The sequence below is a fragment of the Rhynchophorus ferrugineus genome, unplaced genomic scaffold, assembly GCF_030347505.1.
Source record: "Rhynchophorus ferrugineus isolate W39M unplaced genomic scaffold, kcgeb_rfMv2 rfM9, whole genome shotgun sequence".
NCBI classification, from domain to species: Eukaryota; Metazoa; Arthropoda; class Insecta; order Coleoptera; family Curculionidae; genus Rhynchophorus; species Rhynchophorus ferrugineus.
In genome coordinates, this window is record NW_027472588.1 from 26,731,650 (window position 1) to 26,749,741 (window position 18,092).

Consider the following 18,092-nt stretch of genomic DNA (forward strand, 5'->3'; position numbering starts at 1 on the left):
TTAGATCAACAAATGCAAGTAAGCTGATGAAATAACAATTAAACTCACAAATAATTTTACTTTAACTCTACAGATGGGATAACGATTTTTGGTCTTTTCTTTCGCGAGAAAACATTATATAGTCCAACTAAAATAGCCTTCTTTCTGCCACTTTAACTAGCTTTCCCGTAAATTAACAGTTTTTGTTTTAGTAGTTTTCAAAATATTTTATTTTACAAATAATTTACAAAACAAAACATAACATTCTAAGACTAGGTCTTGTTCTGTAAGCCCATAATATTGGTTCAAAATAAATAGTTAAAAAAATCCACATTGAGGAACACATACAACACTGTCATACATATATATATATACAGGAAAATGGTTTCTGGAACCATCAATAAGTTCCACTTTATCTAATGACCACCTAGTCCATTATAAACTTTATTGTTGGAACTTTGATTCAATATTTTTTTAATTGCTAAAAGAACAAAATTATCAGGAAAAATCTTGCACGAATTACATAAATTGTGACATTACCTTCCTTATCCTCTGAGCTAAGCTCTTGTTTAGGGAATTCTACATCAAAAGTAATAAAAAGTGTACCATGCAAATTATTATTTTCATAATTTGGCATGCCTTCACCCTTCTTCCTTATTCTAGCCCCTGGCCATGTGATTTTATCTCGTGTGACTGATATAACATGCCCATCAAGATGCTGTAACTCTATTGTAAATCCAATAAGAGCATCCTAACAAATATTACTTAGTCGATAAACCACATATTATATCACATATCTTACTTGCAAACTAATAGTAACATTTGTATACAAATCATCTCCCCTTCTTTCAAAGACTGGATGAGATTGAGTTTTAATCTTTAAAATTAAATCTCCTGGTTCTCCATCTAAATGAGGCTCACCTTCTGCTACAAATCTTGTTTGCTGTCCATCAACCATTCCTACAAGAATTTAATTACAAATAAAATTAACAAATAACTTTATCTTAAAATAACCTGCTTCAACTTCCATTTCTAATGTTCTTTCTTCGTTAACTAATTTAACATTAGGACATTCATCACATACTGTTTGTTGCATCATTTGGAATCTACCTGGTCCCAAATTTCTAGTGACCATTTCTTGCCGGCAATTACACTTGCGTGTGCCATGGCTGGGTTTCATGACAGGCTTATTTCTGGTTATTTCAATAAAATTTCCTAAAAGTGATTAAATGCATAAAACATATATGAACATTTTATGAAGAAAATGAGAATACCTGTATATAAATCTTCTAAAGTTACAAATATATCCATTACTAAATCTGCACCCCTTGGAATTTCATGTTTTTGTTCACCACCAAAGTGAAAACCAAAATCACCAAAAAAGCTAGCAAATGGATCCATACCCCCATCCATCATACCGTCCTTCTGAAGACAATCTTCGCCACACCGATCATACTTTTTCCTTTTCTCTTCGTCCGCTAAAACTTCATAAGCTGCCCCAAGATCTTGAAACTTTTTAGATGCATCTTCATCATCCTTATTTTTATCTGGATGCAATTCTTTTGCTAAACGCCGGTAAGCTTTCTTAATTTCATGTAAACTGGCACCTTTTGAAACCCCTAAAATCTTGTAAAAGTCCCTCCCCGCTAATACTATTTCGGAACACATTAAAATCACAAAAAGCAAAATGTAATTTGATAAATTCATGATTTTATTGCAATATTTAAATAGTTCTATAATACCATCACTGGCAAATCCAATATTAATAACACTTTTATTCAAAACAATTTAAATTTATAACAGCTCAACAATAAAAGAGAATCAACCGCTACGTCAAAATATGAAGATATTGAAAAATATGTGGAAGCTCCTCATTGGTTACAATAAATCAAAATCAGCTGATTCCCAATTTTGCCAATAATATAAATTTGTTTTACAAAAATTGGGAATAATAGTTACATATCATATAATCTCAACTATACTTGAATGAATAAAATTAAACTTCAATCTAAATTAAATATATCGTATAGATTTATCGAAATTAAAAATCTTCAATATCGCCAATAGGAAAAAAGAAGTTACTTAGGGGATTTACGTTGGCACTAGAGTTCTTCTTTAAACTTTACTGTTTGTGTTAAAAGCAAAAATGGTAGGTACTTCTAAAAATCGTTAAATATCTCCAGTTAGCTTTCTCATCTAAAGTATTGAATATTGCAGTTTTTATCCTGATTTATTTACAATAATTATGGTATATATCTTAAGTCATTTTTCATCTAAAATATCTATAAAAATTAAATTATTTTTTGGTGATTAATTCTAGGTTATATTTTGATTTTCTTTCCAGGGTAAAGTTAAGTGTTCCGATCTTAGATCCAAGGACAAGAAAGAACTGTCCAAACAGCTCGATGATTTAAAGAAGGAGTTAACAAATTTGCGTGTAGCAAAGGTGACAGGGGGTAACCCTTCAAAACTCTCCAAAATGTAAGACTAAAAATCTTTATAAATCAATTTATATTCCTCAATGTGCAATATTTACTTTTTAGCCGCGTAGTACGTAAAGCTATTGCTCGCGTCTACATTGTTATGCATCAAAAGCAGAAGGAGAATTTAAGGAAACTCTACAAAAACAAGAAATACAAGCCTTTGGATTTGAGACCCAAGAAAACTCGTGCTATACGCCGTGCCCTTTCAACGGCTGAACTTAACATCAAAACGCCAAAAGAGCATAAAAAACTTTCAGTGTACCCTCAAAGAAGATTTGCACTAAAAGCATAAATATTAGGTTTAATAAATATGTTTTAAATTATATATGTTTTATTTTATCAGTAAGATACCTTTCCCTTTTCATGGCTTCTTTGTTGAAAGTTAATAATAATTCTCTAAATATGTTTTATTGTAAACTAGCAGAAGTATTATTTGTTGGCTGGAAAGTTAAGTATTTAGTGTCATTTATTCAGTAATAACATGGTGTAATCGCTATGTGTAGACTGTTTGATTGTTAAAATTATAAAAATCTAGTAAAGGTCTTTGGTGTCTAGGTCTAAATTGCCATCTACATAAGATACCAGGCTAATTTTATTCAATATAACATGTTCCCGTAGTTGTTTCTAGGCCAGTGTCACCAATTAAAAGAGGATACCTAACATTTTTTTTTATACTAATTTTATAAAAATAACATCAATCTTAGTTTGCAGAAAGAAAATTAAGCTTTTAATTTTGATATCATTTTTATTCAGTATTAACATGTTACAATTATTTATATATATTTAGACAACATAAACTTATGATAATGTAGTTACTAATCAAAGTAGTCTTCTATATCAATATCTGGATTTAAAATATCATCTCCATATGGTTCCAGACTAATTTGATTCAATATAAGATTTTCACACATTTCTTCTAAGTCAGTGTCACCAATTAAAACAGCACCCTGTAACTTATTATCTTCTATTATAAATTTTATGTATTCTTGTTTAGGAGTAGTTCTCAATAAAATTTCATATTTGCCATCCAACTTCTGACCATTATATAGGCCCAAAAGTATTACTTTGTAACCAAAAAGCTTAGTTGAATGAGCAAATATTTCAAAACAAAAATCTTGAAGTATTTCTTCATTGTTCATATGACTAGACATACATTTTGCTGCATAACAACCCATTTGTCTAGCCTGTGTCCATAACTTCATAGGAAACCAATGCTTTGCCCATGGCCAACTTGATGTACACAAATCACCAGCTGCATATATATTATTTAAATTAGTTCTCATATATTCATCTACTTTTATTCCACCATCCTCTGAAATGTCTAATGCAGATATTGTTCCAAAATTTTTTCTAGGTGTAACACCAGTAGCTGACACTATTAAGTCACAACTAATTACTTTACCATTTGATAAATTCACTCTTAAAGAATGTAGATCAGATGTTTTTGACACCATAGTAATTTCACTTTCATAATGTATAGTAACTTTTCTGTTGACTTCACAGTTTGCTCCAGAAATGATCAAATTTTTATACCAATCAGGTCCAAGGGCTGCTCCACACTTGTTAAATTCATCCTCTTTGTAACGCATTCTTTTACTTACAATGCCTTGTTCTGAAATATTGTTATGAAGTGAGTCTTGAAAAAATTCTGCTGCCCCTGGATCTACAAACGTGGCAGAAATATGTTTGTCTTTGATAACCCAGTCAATTTCTGCATTTTTTATTTTATAAACTATCTCTGAGGCTATACCACCATTTCCAACAATTACAACTTTTTTGCACTTATTCAGCTTTGTTATAAATGCTTGAACAGAATCAGTATCTCTTATACCAACAATATATTCTGGAAATTTACTATATTCAGAAATTAATTTTGGCTCTGCACCAATACATAAACATAAGTAAGAAAAATGAATGGTTTTCCCACCTTTTGTGGTTACCCTTTTGTGAATATCATCAACTTCTGTAAGTTCATCATGAATTACTGTGACATTTTGATACTTTTGTGTGAGAATATCACTGGGTTGTTCTTTAACATCAAATTGACTTATGGTTTTAGTTATAGCATAAAGATTGGTTACTGTTTTAATTAATGCTGAATCACTTAGAAGTATGATTATTTTTTCTGGTTGTAGAAAAGCTAGTGTTTCAGTGCATGAAACACCAGAAATTCCACCTCCAACTATTACAAAATCTGCAAACATGATTACTTTTTAGGATAATATTGTGAATAATCAAATTTTCTAAAAGGTACATCAAATGTCAACAACCCTCTATCATAAGCTCTTCTTACACAGACTTCCAACTCTTCGTGTTTTTTTTGACATAAACCAGTTTTGGTATAGCTTAACACAGCACCAGTGTGTTCTGAGATAAACTGCTTTAGTAAATCCAGGTTTTGTTCATGTAATACTAAGTACTCGTCCCTACAAATGGGGCAAGGGCTGCCTGTTGAAATCTTCCCTCCACGAATACATGTCTTTCTAGTTTTTCTAGGTGGAATAAGACCAATGTGGTTTCTTCTGTACTCCGTCCAAACAGGAGCTTTTCCGTATGTTTGCTCGTATGCTGAACTCTTTAAATACCTTATGCTAGTTTCAAATGGTATAGGTTCACTTCTATCCTTGTTAATTTCTCTAACCTCAACTAATGGCTTATTCGAATTAAACTGCAAATTATTGACACTTAAACCAATTTGCCTATTAGAATAAACATTGCAACTTAAACGTTTAGAAGAAAACAAACGCCCTAACATTGTGACGAAATATATGATTAGAATTAAAATTAGCCCTTTATATCTATATCCTTTTCGTTTTTCTATGATATATATCTTAGAGATTTTGTATGTCTTTTTGTCACGTATTTTAGGTTGCATATCTATCTATCTATCTATATATATATATATATATATATATATATATAAATAACTGTTAATATGTATTTATGTAAAAATAATTAATTGCTGTAAGTGAATTGCATTTAGATATACCACGTTTTGGCGGTAACTTTTGTGAGTGATTCGTGGGTTAAAAATCGGAAAACAATTATAGACGAAGTCCGTCGCTCATAATATAACAGCAAAGCTCAAAATAATAATATTCAATAATAATATAATAATAATATTTCCTGTATATAAATTCAAATTATATAAATACCTGTTACATTTCTATTAAATTCACCATCAGTATATTAAACAAATATACTATGCAACCAATTTACCAAGAGCAACTAACAATCAATATTTTAATGAAGTAAGAATCTCTTAAGGGTAGTAAAAAGATCTATATAAGAGCATATCCTTTATTAAATAAGAAACACTTTAAAATATAAACAAATATGTTCAAGATTAATTTAATTAAGATATGCATTTTTGTTATAAAGAGAAAAGTTCTTTTATTGTTTGTTATAAGTGTAATCATGACTTTATTATTTTTCTGGTTTCACTACACTTTAATTAATGATATAGACAGAAAGGCACGGTTGTAAGTAACTTGAAAACGTAATTTCTGATTGGACATAATTTATTTTATTTATAGGGAAAAAATTAATAAAGTCATTAAAACTCAAGCAAGTAGTTTAGCATGTAAACAACCAGTTCTGCCTGTATATGCTCCCGAAATAATGAAGTTTATTGTGGATGTTCCACCTATAGATTGCTCAAAAGCTGGAATAGATTGGGTTAAGTGTAGGGTATGTTCAATAACATTCTAGTACCTTTTTTTAAAATTACATTTTTTTTATTAGGGTTCAGAATGTGTCATCCAAGAGGAAGCAAAAATAAAGTATGGGCCTATTAAATGCTCCTTTACAGATATTTTACGGGTTAACGATTATACATTATCAGATGGGGAAACATTTTATTCTAGTGAATATTATAAATTAGAAAGAAGTGATGTTGTAAGTTTATATAACGATAGCTATTTAGTAATCAAATGGTGCTGCATTTTTAGGTGAGAGTTTCATGCAAGTCTGCTGAGTTTAAGTGGTCTGGAATTTTAACTGGCATAAGAATAGATAATAATATATGGGACAAAACTAATTGGGAGGAAATGCCCAGTAATTCTTTAAAAATGAATGTGTTAATGTTTGGGTTTGATTCTCTTTCTCACAATGCTTTCATTCGTAAATTACCTAAGAGTTATGACTACTTAACAAAAATGTTGGATGCCATACTTTTAAAAGGGTATATTCCTTATAGACAATGCAATATATTGTGTTATATATACTTTTATTAGATACAATATTATTGGAGATGGTACCCCACAAGCCTTAATCCCTCTTTTAACTGGTAAAACAGAGTTAGAACTACCAGACACTAGAAAAAGATTAAAAGATACTGAATTTGTTGATGTATATCCATTTATTTGGAACGACTTCAAGGATAATGGCTATGTCACTGCATTTTTAGAAGATCTAGCAGATTTAGGAACATTCACTTATAGATTAAATGGTTTTAAAGCAAGTACAATATATTCCAATAGCTTTAATTTGATGTACCTTAATATTATGATATTTAGTGTAATGTATAGTTAGTGGACTAAACTGGTTATATTCTAAATGAGTTATAACTAGAATTTATTTTGGAACTAAATAACACAGATTGAACAATTTATAGGAAATACCAACAGATCACTATATGAGAACCTACTATTTAGCAAATTCAGCAAAGAACAGTATACCAAAATATTGTGATGGGGAGACTCCAAGTCATAAAGTTATGTTTAACATAATAAGAGACGTAAGTATTTTAATATAACCAGAATATTCAAAATATCAATTTCTGTATTTTAAGTTTTTTACAGTATATCAAACAAAACCAAAATTTCTTTTTGGGTTTCATGGAGAGTTATCTCACGACGATTACAATTTGATTGGAGCTGCTGATGACGATTTACTACAATTATTGACAGAATTAAATATATCGGGTAGTTTAAACAATACGGTTCTAATTATAATGGCAGATCATGGTCATAGGTAAATAATACGTCTAAAGTAAATATTTATTATACATGTAATAGCTAAAAGTGAGGTAGTGCATTTTCCAATTATCACAGAAAGACTTTTAGATTTGCAGATGTTAGAAATACTATACAAGGTAAACAAGAGGAAAGGCTACCTTTTTTTTCATTTTCATTCCCACAGTGGTTTAAGAAAGTTCACTCACACATATATAACAATTTTAAGAGTAATGAGGATAAACTAGTCACACCTTTTGATATACATCTGACTTTGAAAGATATAATAGATCTTAAACATACCCATGTTGCAGATATATCTCAAAGAGCAGTTTCTTTATTTTCCAAGGTTTGTTGACTTTAACCTGATTTAAGATAAAACTTGCTATGGAAGTGAATAAATTTAATTATTTTAGATACCTGCAGAAAGATCATGTTCCCATGCCTATATAGAACCACATTGGTGTGCCTGTTTAGATTGGATTCATGTGGATATCTCTGACAAAATAGTACATCGTCTTGGGGCAACTTTAATGGATACAATAAATAATCTCACAAGTGTATATAGAGATATTTGTGCAAGTTTGTCAATATCCAGTATTATCTGGGTTACAAAACTTGGACCAAATAGCAACCTTCTTAAATTTAGTCGTAACGCAGATATAGATGGATTTGTTGCAGATTTATCTGCCACAATGGATATTAAGACTGATTTGTATCAAATAAAAGCTTTAGTTATACCTGGGAATTCATTGTTTGAGGCTTCAATAACACACCATAAAAGCAGCAACACTCTAGATGTAAAGATAAGTGATATAAGCCGAATAAATATGTATGGAAAACAAGCTAAATGTGTAGAAAAAACACTGCCATTTTTGAGGAAGTTTTGTTTTTGTAAGAACTAAATAAAACAAAGTATGTGTGAAGTATTGGTCATATAATGCTACATTAGAAAGGATTATATTAAATGGATGTTACTTTGAATATTATATTTTTATAAGTAAACATAATTACAAATGTATAGTAAAACAGTATTTCTTTAATCACTTATTGCATATTGTAAATACACTATAAATTATAGATCATTAAACTCGTCTTGTGTCTGATAATACCCTAATAATACAACCAACACCACCCACATTATATACTTTTTCATGCCATACCAATAAATGGCCACTGCTTCCTTCTGATGGGTTTTCAAAGCCTTTGTATACATACTTCATTAAAATATCTAGTAGATCTATATCTAAAGAATTCACAGCTTCCTCAATTTGAGAAGGTTTTATGGATAATAAGACTCTTAACGTCAAGTTGAGAGCATTTTCCTATGTAAAATATAGCCTTACATATTGTAATTATTTTCATATTTTGTATAATACCTTTATCTGTTGATTTTTACTTCCTAAAGGTGCATTCATTAAAACAACTTTTAATGCATCTATAAGTTTACCTGTGCTATAACAATTAAGGGAAAATAAATGGAGGTTATAAAAATTTATATAAATATTAAAAATAAAAAGGATATTTTTGAAGCAGATTTTTTACTTCATTTTCGTCAGGGCCTTGTGGGCCTACTTGATCAATTTCATCTTCCTTATAATTGTCTTCACAATACTGATCAACATCAATTTTTCTAAATGCTGAACTTGATGTATTTTTGGCCATTTTTATTATTTTTTATTTATGACTCAATATACAGCCCACACCTATTTTTCTTTTCAAATATCTTAGGTTAGTGTTTTGTTGACATTTATTCACAGTTTTCAAAGCAATTTTTAGGGTACTTATTAGAATTAAAAAATCATTAAGTAATTTTAATCGAACTATTTGTTTCTTGCATAAAATACTGTATTAATATAACTGGTGTAAGTCATAATTAATGATTGAATATTAATAAAAACTTAGGATTGATAAAATTATGTACCACAGGAAAAGGCTTTGACAGAACACTAGACAGTAGTACCAATACGTTTTATATTATCAAATTAAGTCTTTCAGTTTATTTTTAATTGAAATTCTATTTTGATGGTTTTATGTAGTATAGCAGAAATTTATATTTTTATTAAATAGAGATATGGTACAAAAATAGTATGGATATGTTTATTTTAATGTAAGGAGTTTCATTAGTTGCTGAACTGATTTGGTTATTCTAGGGAATTTCCGGTTTTGACTTGCAGTTCCGTAGCGTAGCGATGCTACGTCATCCTATTGATTTTCTTATGTCCTTATATCGTTGTTAGCTGTAGCAGAGTAAAATTCAGCTCAATATTCGTGTATAAGATTTTAGACCATCATATTTGTTGTTTTAATACCATCTATATAGTTAAATAGTTTAAATATATTGAGTACTAAGAACAACTACTAATAAATAAATAGATTTATTGAATACCTATTCCTAAGTTACAACCGCCATGGGCGTTAATTGTCCATATGCGAATGTGCTAAAGAATTTTAAGTTTAGGTGTAGGAAATAATGTTGTTCTTAGTTGTAGCGTAAAAACGGAACGATTTTTTATTAAAATACGTTGATGCAGTGAACATTTAAAAGTGTGATAAAACGAGGCTACAATATGGTAAGGGCTTTTTACAGATTATTTTGATTAAGGTCTATTAAAACCTACAGCGGCATTACTTAATCAGGATATTTATATTATATGACATTTTAAAATGCTCTATTATTTTAAGTTTTTTTTGGCTTTAAAATACCTTAATTAGTCAACGCCATGTTTGATGACGTCATTTGATGGCAATGACATTTTTGTGGGAGGTTTAAATATTTTTTATAATTCTAGCCGCGAATTGATCCTTTACAACTTCTCAAATGCCTGTCGGTGCTTCTGAGTCCAGAAGGCGGTATTTTTTCACGAGATGAGGTTCCAAGATTAGTAAAGTAAGCTACGTTTATGTTATATATTTTCAGTTTTCTAATGTTTTTTTATTTCCATAGTTTGATGACCAAGTTTTCCAAAAAATTGGTGAGCAAATGCGTCTACGTTTTAATATTGAAAAATACAGAAACAAGTTTAGTTGATATGTTTATGGCCGAGGGAGGTTGGACATTGATCCAGACATGGCTGCAAGATGCTGCCCAGTCAGGAAACTGGGATTTAGTAAAAGAAATTTTAGGACTTTTGTTAATTACACCAGTGGATGTTGAAAGATTGAAGATGAACTGTTTACCCAAATTGATAAAAAATTTATCGCGTCGTGAGGACCTTGATGGTAAGTACGAAACATACTGATATTACTTTAAGTAGATGACCTAATAATTTTGTTTATCATGCAAGTTTTAATATGTTTTTGTGTATCATTTGTAATGCTTCTCATACTGGATATTTAATTTAATTATTATATCATGATTTTTATGGAGTGTGTATCTTAAAAAGTTTTCTTTTATTACAGGTGTAGCAAGTTTATCTAATCAAATTGTTCAAAATTGGTTAGTCATTGTTAAAGGCTCTGCCCACACTACTGTAAATACAAATAATTCTACAAGTCAGCCAACTGAAAAATCAGATGTTGATATAACAACTGCAAATAATGATTTGGAGAGCAGCTCGTCACTGCCAAAGGAGAGTGCCAGTGATGAACCAGCTGAAAATCTAGTATCGAGCAATAATGTTGTGGCTGACCAGTCAATTAAGCCTAGTACATTTTATAAGGTATCTGTCAAGGATGGCAAGCAGGTCATAAGGAAGCTGTCATTAGATAGTGATAGTAGTGATAAACAATCTAAGACTGATGAAGTAAAAGCAGATGAAGATAAAGATAAGGAAAAGTCTAGGAATAGTTCATCTTCAAAAAGTAGATCTAGTTCAAGTAGCAGTCGGGATAAAGATAGAGAAAAAGATAAAAGAAGGTCAAGTTCAAGCCACTCTAGTAGCAGCAAAAGTAAATCGGGCAGTAGTAGTAGCAGTAAGGATAAATATAAGAGTGATAAAGATCGACATCGCAATAATGGATCATCTAAATCCGGTAGAGGAAGTAGTAGTTCTAGTAGTAGCAGTAATAGTAGCAGCAGCAGCAAAGATAAAAAAGACTCTAAAGATAGAAAGAGTAAAGAAGAAACTAAAGAAAAGCAGGCGGAAAAGGATAAAGATACTTTAGAAAAAGTCAAGCCGGCAAGTTTGGATAAAGTCGGCCGGATACCAAAAAAATCGGGTAGCGACGAGAAACAGAAAGAGAATAAATCAGATAACAAGTCAAAGGACGACAAAGATGTTAAAAAGAAGCCTACATTTTCGATTTTGAATAAAAAAGCCACTGGAGAAGAGCGCACAAAAACTGTGAAGGTATTTAATTCCAAAATGAGGTCAACGGGATTGGAAGAAGAAGTAAAACCTCCACCTCCTAGGGGATCGAAGAAACCCTCACCTTCGGTTCAACTACCGACTATACCACCTAAACGACCATCACCGCCAAGAGAACATATTGGTGTACCCCCAGAGAAGAAGTTGAAGGTGGACAAGGTTGACTTGCCAGAGCGGCCGGGCTCCATCAAACTGATACCACCCAAACCAAAACGTGAGTTCTTTGTAGTCTCATTTCTAACTGACGCCTTATTTTTCAGGTTCCTCTTGCAGACACTGCAACTGTCGAAGTGGGTGAATGGTCCGACTTTGTGCAGTTCAAGCGGCTTTGGCAGCTGGCAGTCACTCGCATGTTAACCACAAGTGTCTATATATAGAGTAATTTGCTAATTTTTTCTACACTCATTCTAAATTTTTTAAACCAAACATAGAAATTTGCGCGTAATTCAACTGCAAATATCAGAACAGATTATTTTCAATAAGCAAAATCGGGTGGTGACGCGTTTTAAAAATGTACATCTTAATTCTAAATAGTTTTTTTTTAATACTAGGTCTCATGGTAAGTTCCTCTTGTAATTTTCTTTTCTCTGTATTTTTCCTTGAATCTGAATAAACGAAGTTACACTCTATTAGGTACTTTGGACCAGTCCTCTCCTTAAGCGTTAGATTGGTTCGCATAGTTGGGTATGAAAGAGTATTCATTTGAGTATCATTCATTACCCCAGGAACTTGTTTCAAAACAAGTGTATTATCTATAGACTAAAAACAACAATGCAAACAGAGAAGCTTATGGGTTTCAGTCATATTGAAATAAAACACATTTGATACTAAATACCGATTAGTTTTTTTACTTTTCTGTCGTGCAAAATTTGTGATAGGAATGTTAATTTGAGAATAGGGCAGTAACAAAACTATTCGGTGGAATATTAGATGGACCATGCAATTTGAAAGAAATATTTAACAAGAGCCACTGAGACAAATTGGAATGGAATTATTATATTGGACTAATAAAATGGCAATATTAAGATTAAGTAAATAAAATAATATATCGAGTTTCAGTCATTTAGATTATAATTCTAGTAATATTCGTATATATTAAAGAACAAAGTGATCATTATCAGAGAAGTACAAGTTTTAGTGAAGAGTAGAAGTTCACTGTGCTTTTTGTGAATTCTTGTACATTAACCAAAGCTAATTATTGGATATATATTAGTAAAGTTATATTTGTAATCAATACTATTGCAGTACAGTACAAGAATTAAACAATGATAATTTTGTATCTTGTTATCGTAATTCTCGCCAATATATCAATGTTCTATATTGAGATATATTAATATGATCCTCGATTATTATCAGTTTTCACTTTTCGTTCCGTTGTCAATTTTCACAGATCACTAGGTTTGATTGTCATTTTAAACATTTTATTGTAATATTCTATTTTCCAACTAAAATAGCCTTGTATTCTCATCCCGATTGGGTTACACTTCGCTGGCTGCTAATTTATCTTTTGTATTTCAACGTTTTGTTAATAAGCATGCCTTACAACGTTTGCAAGCTAAGAATCTTAATATTGTCATTGTTCAATAATTAAAATTACCAATATGCATGTCAAAAAATTAAGTGTTTAATGCAACGTCGCTAGGCGCTTCAATAATCATGCATCGTAATTTTTTTTGAGCGGGCCAGGTAAAGTTTTCGAGTAGACGGCCAAGGCGAGCTTCAACTGGGAAGGGGGCGCTGTACGCGCCAGTGCATCGGTGGCTTACCGGATGAATAACACGAGGGGGAAATAACAGTTTTCAAAATTTATTCGATTAACTTTATTGTTTATTTTTAGAAATTGAATTATTTATCTATTATCCATAATGATTTTTAGTTTAATTTAAAATCAGTAATACGCAGAATACAACAATTTTGTGTAACTATAATGAATAATTGTAATATAATAATTGAATAATAATAATAGGTATATATAAGAATCAAATCAAAGCATTCTCTATCAAATTAATTTGTTTCTATTTTAATATGCCGGTTGCTGTTTTTTTTTGTATTTAATTCTAATACAATGTTTTCTGATTGAAAATCTAATGTACGCTCATTGCTATTTTGCGTTTTTGATGATTCATTTCAAATGAAAATATTTTTGTAAGATTAATTTGGTCTATATGAGAAATATTTAATAATTACTATATTATCGCGTTGAAACTTTGTGTTGAGTTTTAATGTTCTTCCTTGAAAGCTAGTTACAAATACAAATTTGTAGTTTAGTGATTTAGAACGTTAATTTATTAATGATTAATTAGTATTAAGTGAAATATCAATTTTTATTGCTCGGATGAGAAAAAATATCATTTTGAAATGAAAAATGGATTGCCAGTATTTAGTAAAAAATAGACTTAGAGAACCAAGAGTAGTTACATTTCAGAGACCGTTTATTAGTTAATGCTCTCTTCTGCAATTTTAGAGTTCTAGGGGGAATAATTCGGTGCATTGATGAAACAACTTACAAAAAGTTGTGCTTTTTGTAATAAAACTGCTTTTTTATATTCAATGATTTTAAACAAATTCTATTTGGATTCCTTTTTATTTAATTTTTCTTTTTCTTGTGTTGTATTAATAGGGTGCTTATAACCCCTTAAAACATTTTTCTTACTACTGACCTTTTAAATGTTATGGTCTCAATTTGTGGTAATTATTGATTTAACATTAACGCACCAATAGAAAATTACATTAATTATTAATACAAAATTAATATTTTAGTAATTTATCTGTACTTCTAATATTGTGCAAGAGTTAACTATTTTTACATACTTAATTTGCTTTAACTAAAAATGCAGACTCAATACTTCTCTTACCATCTTAATGAAATAATAAGATGCGCCAAATATATTTTTTTGTTTTACGGCAAATGACTTAAGGACTTAATAATCTCTGTCAGATTTGTATGTATTTCTTTAACAAATGAAACTGTTTAAGGATTTATAGGCCTTATAGGCTTTTTAATAATAACCGTACTGCTTCATTAACATTAAAGAACTAGTTTAAATGAGGCCTGTTATATTTCGTAGTAGAAAATGTGCATATATAACTTTTGACACTTTTTTTTATTGTTTATTGTTAATCAACAATTCTAAAAAAAGTTGCGTTCTTAGAATTCTGTGTAACAACATTATCACTCTTCAAACCGTTTTATTTAATATAAATATTTATTTATACCACAATTACATATTTTACTCTTTACAAGGAATATATTATAATACAATCGACATTTTACTTTTTATATCAAATTTATACTTTAATGGGTACCAACAGGTAATTTAACAGGGGATTTTTTTTCGAGGAACCAATAGTAGTACCGCTTTGTTGATCATCTTAATCCAAATATACTTTGCCAAATTGGATGGTGTCCAAAAATCTCCTAGTTCATATTATATTTAGTATTTCTATTTAATGATTTTTTATAATTTGGAACCGATCTGTTATGTTATTGAGATTCATATATTTTATAAAAAAAAGGCGGAGATCAAGCGCGAGTAGTTGAAATGCACTGCTGGGATAGTGAGTGATACATTGACTCATGACTAATACATTTTTTTCCCAATGAGATGTGATCACTATTTTAAATTATAATCATTGAAATATTCATTTTCTGTTTGAATATATTGTTTAGCAGATACTTGTGGTTTTATATGCGAAGCTAACTGTTTCAGTGTTATATATTGTCTAATAGTATTTAGTCTTGTTTATATTAAGTTATTTATTGTTTTTTTTTCATTTCAGCTGCAGTGCTCCAAGAAAGCGACATGTTTATGGATGCCCTTAACGCTTCAGCACCTAAAAAAGAAACTAAGAAACGTAAACGGAGACCCAGCATTACGAAGGAGGTTCCCGCTTCGCCCAGTTCTGTTTCCAATGGAACTGAATCCCAAACACCTACCTCTCCAACCACACCAGTTAGCCCCACTAGTTCTCTCGGCTTGAAGAACATAGCGCCAATTAATTTTTATCAGGATACTCTTTCCGCTTCGACGGATAACGTGGAGGATAAAGAAGACAGCAAAGACACTGCGGACGAAAACGATCAAGATGCGAACGACGCACCTGCCAGTCCCACAACTCCTACGGAGGAGACTGATGTTACAGATGGTGAAGTTGCCCTACCGGCTAAGGTAGCTCGAACCGATGGTATTAAAGGTGTGCTACTCTATACGAAGAAGAAAGGGCCTAAAAGATCGATTAAATGGAAATCGGACGACGATTTGGTTGAAGTGCGCTATTTTGAATTGGATGAGACGGAACGTGTGAACGTTACGAAGACCTTCATGGACATGGCTAAGATGGAGCTGAGTAGTGAACGAGAAGCGTTGATCATGTCGAGGAAGCTGAGTAACGAGGACGTAATGGAACCGCAGATGATGTGGCGGATGCCGTTCCTATGCGAACAACCCGAATCGCTTGTTATACCCGGATCCAAAAGTTTGGAGAAGGACATTCAATTTGCTAGGGAAAAAACTGTTTTACCGGCCCTGTATTTTGACAAAAGGCGTATTCCGGATAGTCCCGAAGAACCGATACCGGAGAATCATCAGATGAGCGATCCCGTAATTATACCTTTAGATGATCCAGATAGCCAGGAAATCGATTTAAGAAGTACCCCTTGGCCCGAACCTAAAGGCTTTGCCCCTCAAGCCGAACCTCAACAAATACCCACTATGTTTCCAAATATACCATTTAATCCCAACTTTAACCAGATGGGTAATATTGGCCCGCCTGTCGGCCAATTTCCAGGCGTACCACCGCCAAGGTTTCCAGGACCCGGGGGCCCTGGGCATGGGCCCATGGGACCAGCACCGGGCCCTGGCAATTTCGGCCCTCCGAATTTGATGCACAACAACATGGGTCCACCGATCAACCAGTCCGATATGATGAACCAGGGGCCGATAAACTCGGGAATTTTTGGTCCAGGACCCGATGGCTTTATGGCTCAGGGAGCAGAACCGAACTTCCACATGCAACCTCCCTTTAATGGCCCGCAAGGACCTAACATGAACATGTTTGGTCCTAACAATTTTAATAACCATCGAGGACGAGGCGGTTTTCGACGTGGTGGTAACAATGGCGGTTGGGTGAGGATGAGTGGTCCGATGCATAATTGGAAACGAGGCGGAGGTGGTGGTAATAGAGGCGGTCGGTTATGCAAGAATATTCAGAACCATGGATACTGTAGGAACGGCGATAATTGTCCTTTTGTCCACCCAACGTAGTTGCCGCGTTGAATGTGATATTAGTTTGTTAAAGTGCGAAATTGTTCGGATGCTGTCTTATGCGGGAAGTGAAATGCTGTGCGGTGACCACAAATATCCAGGATATTGAAATCTCGTTGAATCACTGCCACAAAAGTAAAATATTTGCAGCTCTTGGATGCTAGACGTGTTTCTGTACTATCCATTAAGAAAAAACAGAAAGTCTCACGCCATTAAGACCATTTGAGATCGCATCGAAGATGTAGACTCTAAAGCAATACGATATTTTTTTAAACGCGTAACATAACTACTTGTGATAATACTGTAAAACCTTCTAAATTGTATATATTCATATACATGTATTAAACTAAATACTATTTATTTGTATGTTTGTACATATAAGAAGAATCAAGTGTATAGATGCTAAATACTGTTGATATTTCGGAGGTATTTTATAATGATAACATTTTTTATTTGTTGCTGTAAATAATTATATTAGAAAAGATCTGGACTTGTAAATAATTCTATGTACATTTTGCCCCCTGACTTGTTTTTCTCTTTCCTTTTGTAAGTTGTTTAAATAAATTATATAATATATTAACACTAGGGTATTTATCTTTTAATATTTTAATTGAAGTTGGATTGATAACGGCCTGAGAGGCTAGGCATCCTCATAGAATTTGTGGGTGATAAATTATTTGCATCCTGCTTGAAAAAATTGAATATAATCTTTCAACTTAATTTTTCCGGCTTTACATTGTAAAAACACGTATTATATATTATTGTACATATTATTACATGAAGTTTATTATATATTATATATAGACAGTAGAAGTGTATCTGGTTATATCAACACTTTTAACGTTTTTATCGATAAAATATTTATAGTACGGTAAGAAACCTAATAATTCATTGATCATAAATCTAAGGCTTCCAATTCAATTGTATTTTTCTATTTTTAATACCTTACAATTTAAGAAACTGTAATTGTAGAGTTGTATAAAGTAATAAACACGATAATATAAAGTAATATTACGTCGAATTTATCGATTATTTAAAAAAATGCCCTTATTTTATTGCTGGACAATTTTTTTTGTTATCAGAAACAGATTAGTCATTTAC

General features: G+C 31.6%; 6 protein-coding genes across 8 annotated transcripts; 3 read left to right on the forward strand and 3 right to left on the reverse strand.

Moving 5' to 3' along the window:
- Positions 1–179: 179 nt before the first annotated feature.
- shv (DnaJ heat shock protein family member shriveled) lies at positions 180–1,834 on the reverse strand. Its single transcript, XM_076413570.1, has 5 exons — positions 1,254–1,834; positions 994–1,194; positions 782–939; positions 520–730; positions 180–460 (listed from the first exon to the last, which is right to left on the reverse strand). The coding sequence occupies exons 1-5, from the start codon at positions 1,684–1,686 to the stop codon at positions 396–398; spliced, it is 1,068 nt and encodes a 355-aa protein (XP_076269685.1). The 5' UTR covers positions 1,687–1,834; the 3' UTR covers positions 180–395.
- A 155-nt stretch (positions 1,835–1,989) lies between these two features.
- RpL35 (Ribosomal protein L35) lies at positions 1,990–2,785 on the forward strand. Of its 2 annotated transcripts, none has more exons than XM_076413573.1 (3): positions 1,990–2,128; positions 2,324–2,460; positions 2,523–2,785. In XM_076413573.1, exons 1-3 carry the CDS (start codon positions 2,126–2,128, stop codon positions 2,752–2,754), a joined length of 372 nt encoding a protein of 123 aa, XP_076269688.1. In that variant the 5' UTR covers positions 1,990–2,125; the 3' UTR covers positions 2,755–2,785. The 2 variants fall into 2 exon arrangements, with proteins under 2 accessions (XP_076269688.1, XP_076269689.1); XM_076413574.1 differs by having other exon boundaries at positions 2,118–2,227.
- Positions 2,786–3,187: 402 nt separating this feature from the next.
- On the reverse strand, positions 3,188–5,313 carry Pyroxd1 (Pyridine nucleotide-disulfide oxidoreductase domain 1). Its single transcript, XM_076413569.1, has one exon. The coding sequence runs from the start codon at positions 4,664–4,666 to the stop codon at positions 3,278–3,280; it is 1,389 nt and encodes a 462-aa protein (XP_076269684.1). The 5' UTR covers positions 4,667–5,313; the 3' UTR covers positions 3,188–3,277.
- A 106-nt stretch (positions 5,314–5,419) lies between these two features.
- On the forward strand, positions 5,420–8,507 carry LOC143202235 (uncharacterized). Of its 2 annotated transcripts, none has more exons than XM_076413567.1 (9): positions 5,420–5,944; positions 5,999–6,152; positions 6,207–6,359; positions 6,413–6,645; positions 6,698–6,920; positions 7,078–7,200; positions 7,255–7,436; positions 7,517–7,766; positions 7,834–8,507. In XM_076413567.1, exons 1-9 carry the CDS (start codon positions 5,799–5,801, stop codon positions 8,320–8,322), a joined length of 1,953 nt encoding a protein of 650 aa, XP_076269682.1. In that variant the 5' UTR covers positions 5,420–5,798; the 3' UTR covers positions 8,323–8,507. The 2 variants fall into 2 exon arrangements, with proteins under 2 accessions (XP_076269682.1, XP_076269683.1); XM_076413568.1 differs by having other exon boundaries at positions 7,529–7,766.
- Positions 8,394–9,196, reverse strand: Arpc5 (Actin-related protein 2/3 complex, subunit 5). Its single transcript, XM_076413572.1, has 3 exons — positions 8,942–9,196; positions 8,797–8,868; positions 8,394–8,742 (listed from the first exon to the last, which is right to left on the reverse strand). The coding sequence occupies exons 1-3, from the start codon at positions 9,080–9,082 to the stop codon at positions 8,503–8,505; spliced, it is 453 nt and encodes a 150-aa protein (XP_076269687.1). The 5' UTR covers positions 9,083–9,196; the 3' UTR covers positions 8,394–8,502.
- A 397-nt stretch (positions 9,197–9,593) lies between these two features.
- LOC143202233 (uncharacterized) lies at positions 9,594–17,571 on the forward strand. The gene is made up of 5 exons (XM_076413563.1): positions 9,594–9,990; positions 10,210–10,307; positions 10,365–10,639; positions 10,820–11,941; positions 15,508–17,571. The coding sequence occupies exons 1-5, from the start codon at positions 9,988–9,990 to the stop codon at positions 16,989–16,991; spliced, it is 2,982 nt and encodes a 993-aa protein (XP_076269678.1). The 5' UTR covers positions 9,594–9,987; the 3' UTR covers positions 16,992–17,571.
- Positions 17,572–18,092: the final 521 nt, after the last annotated feature.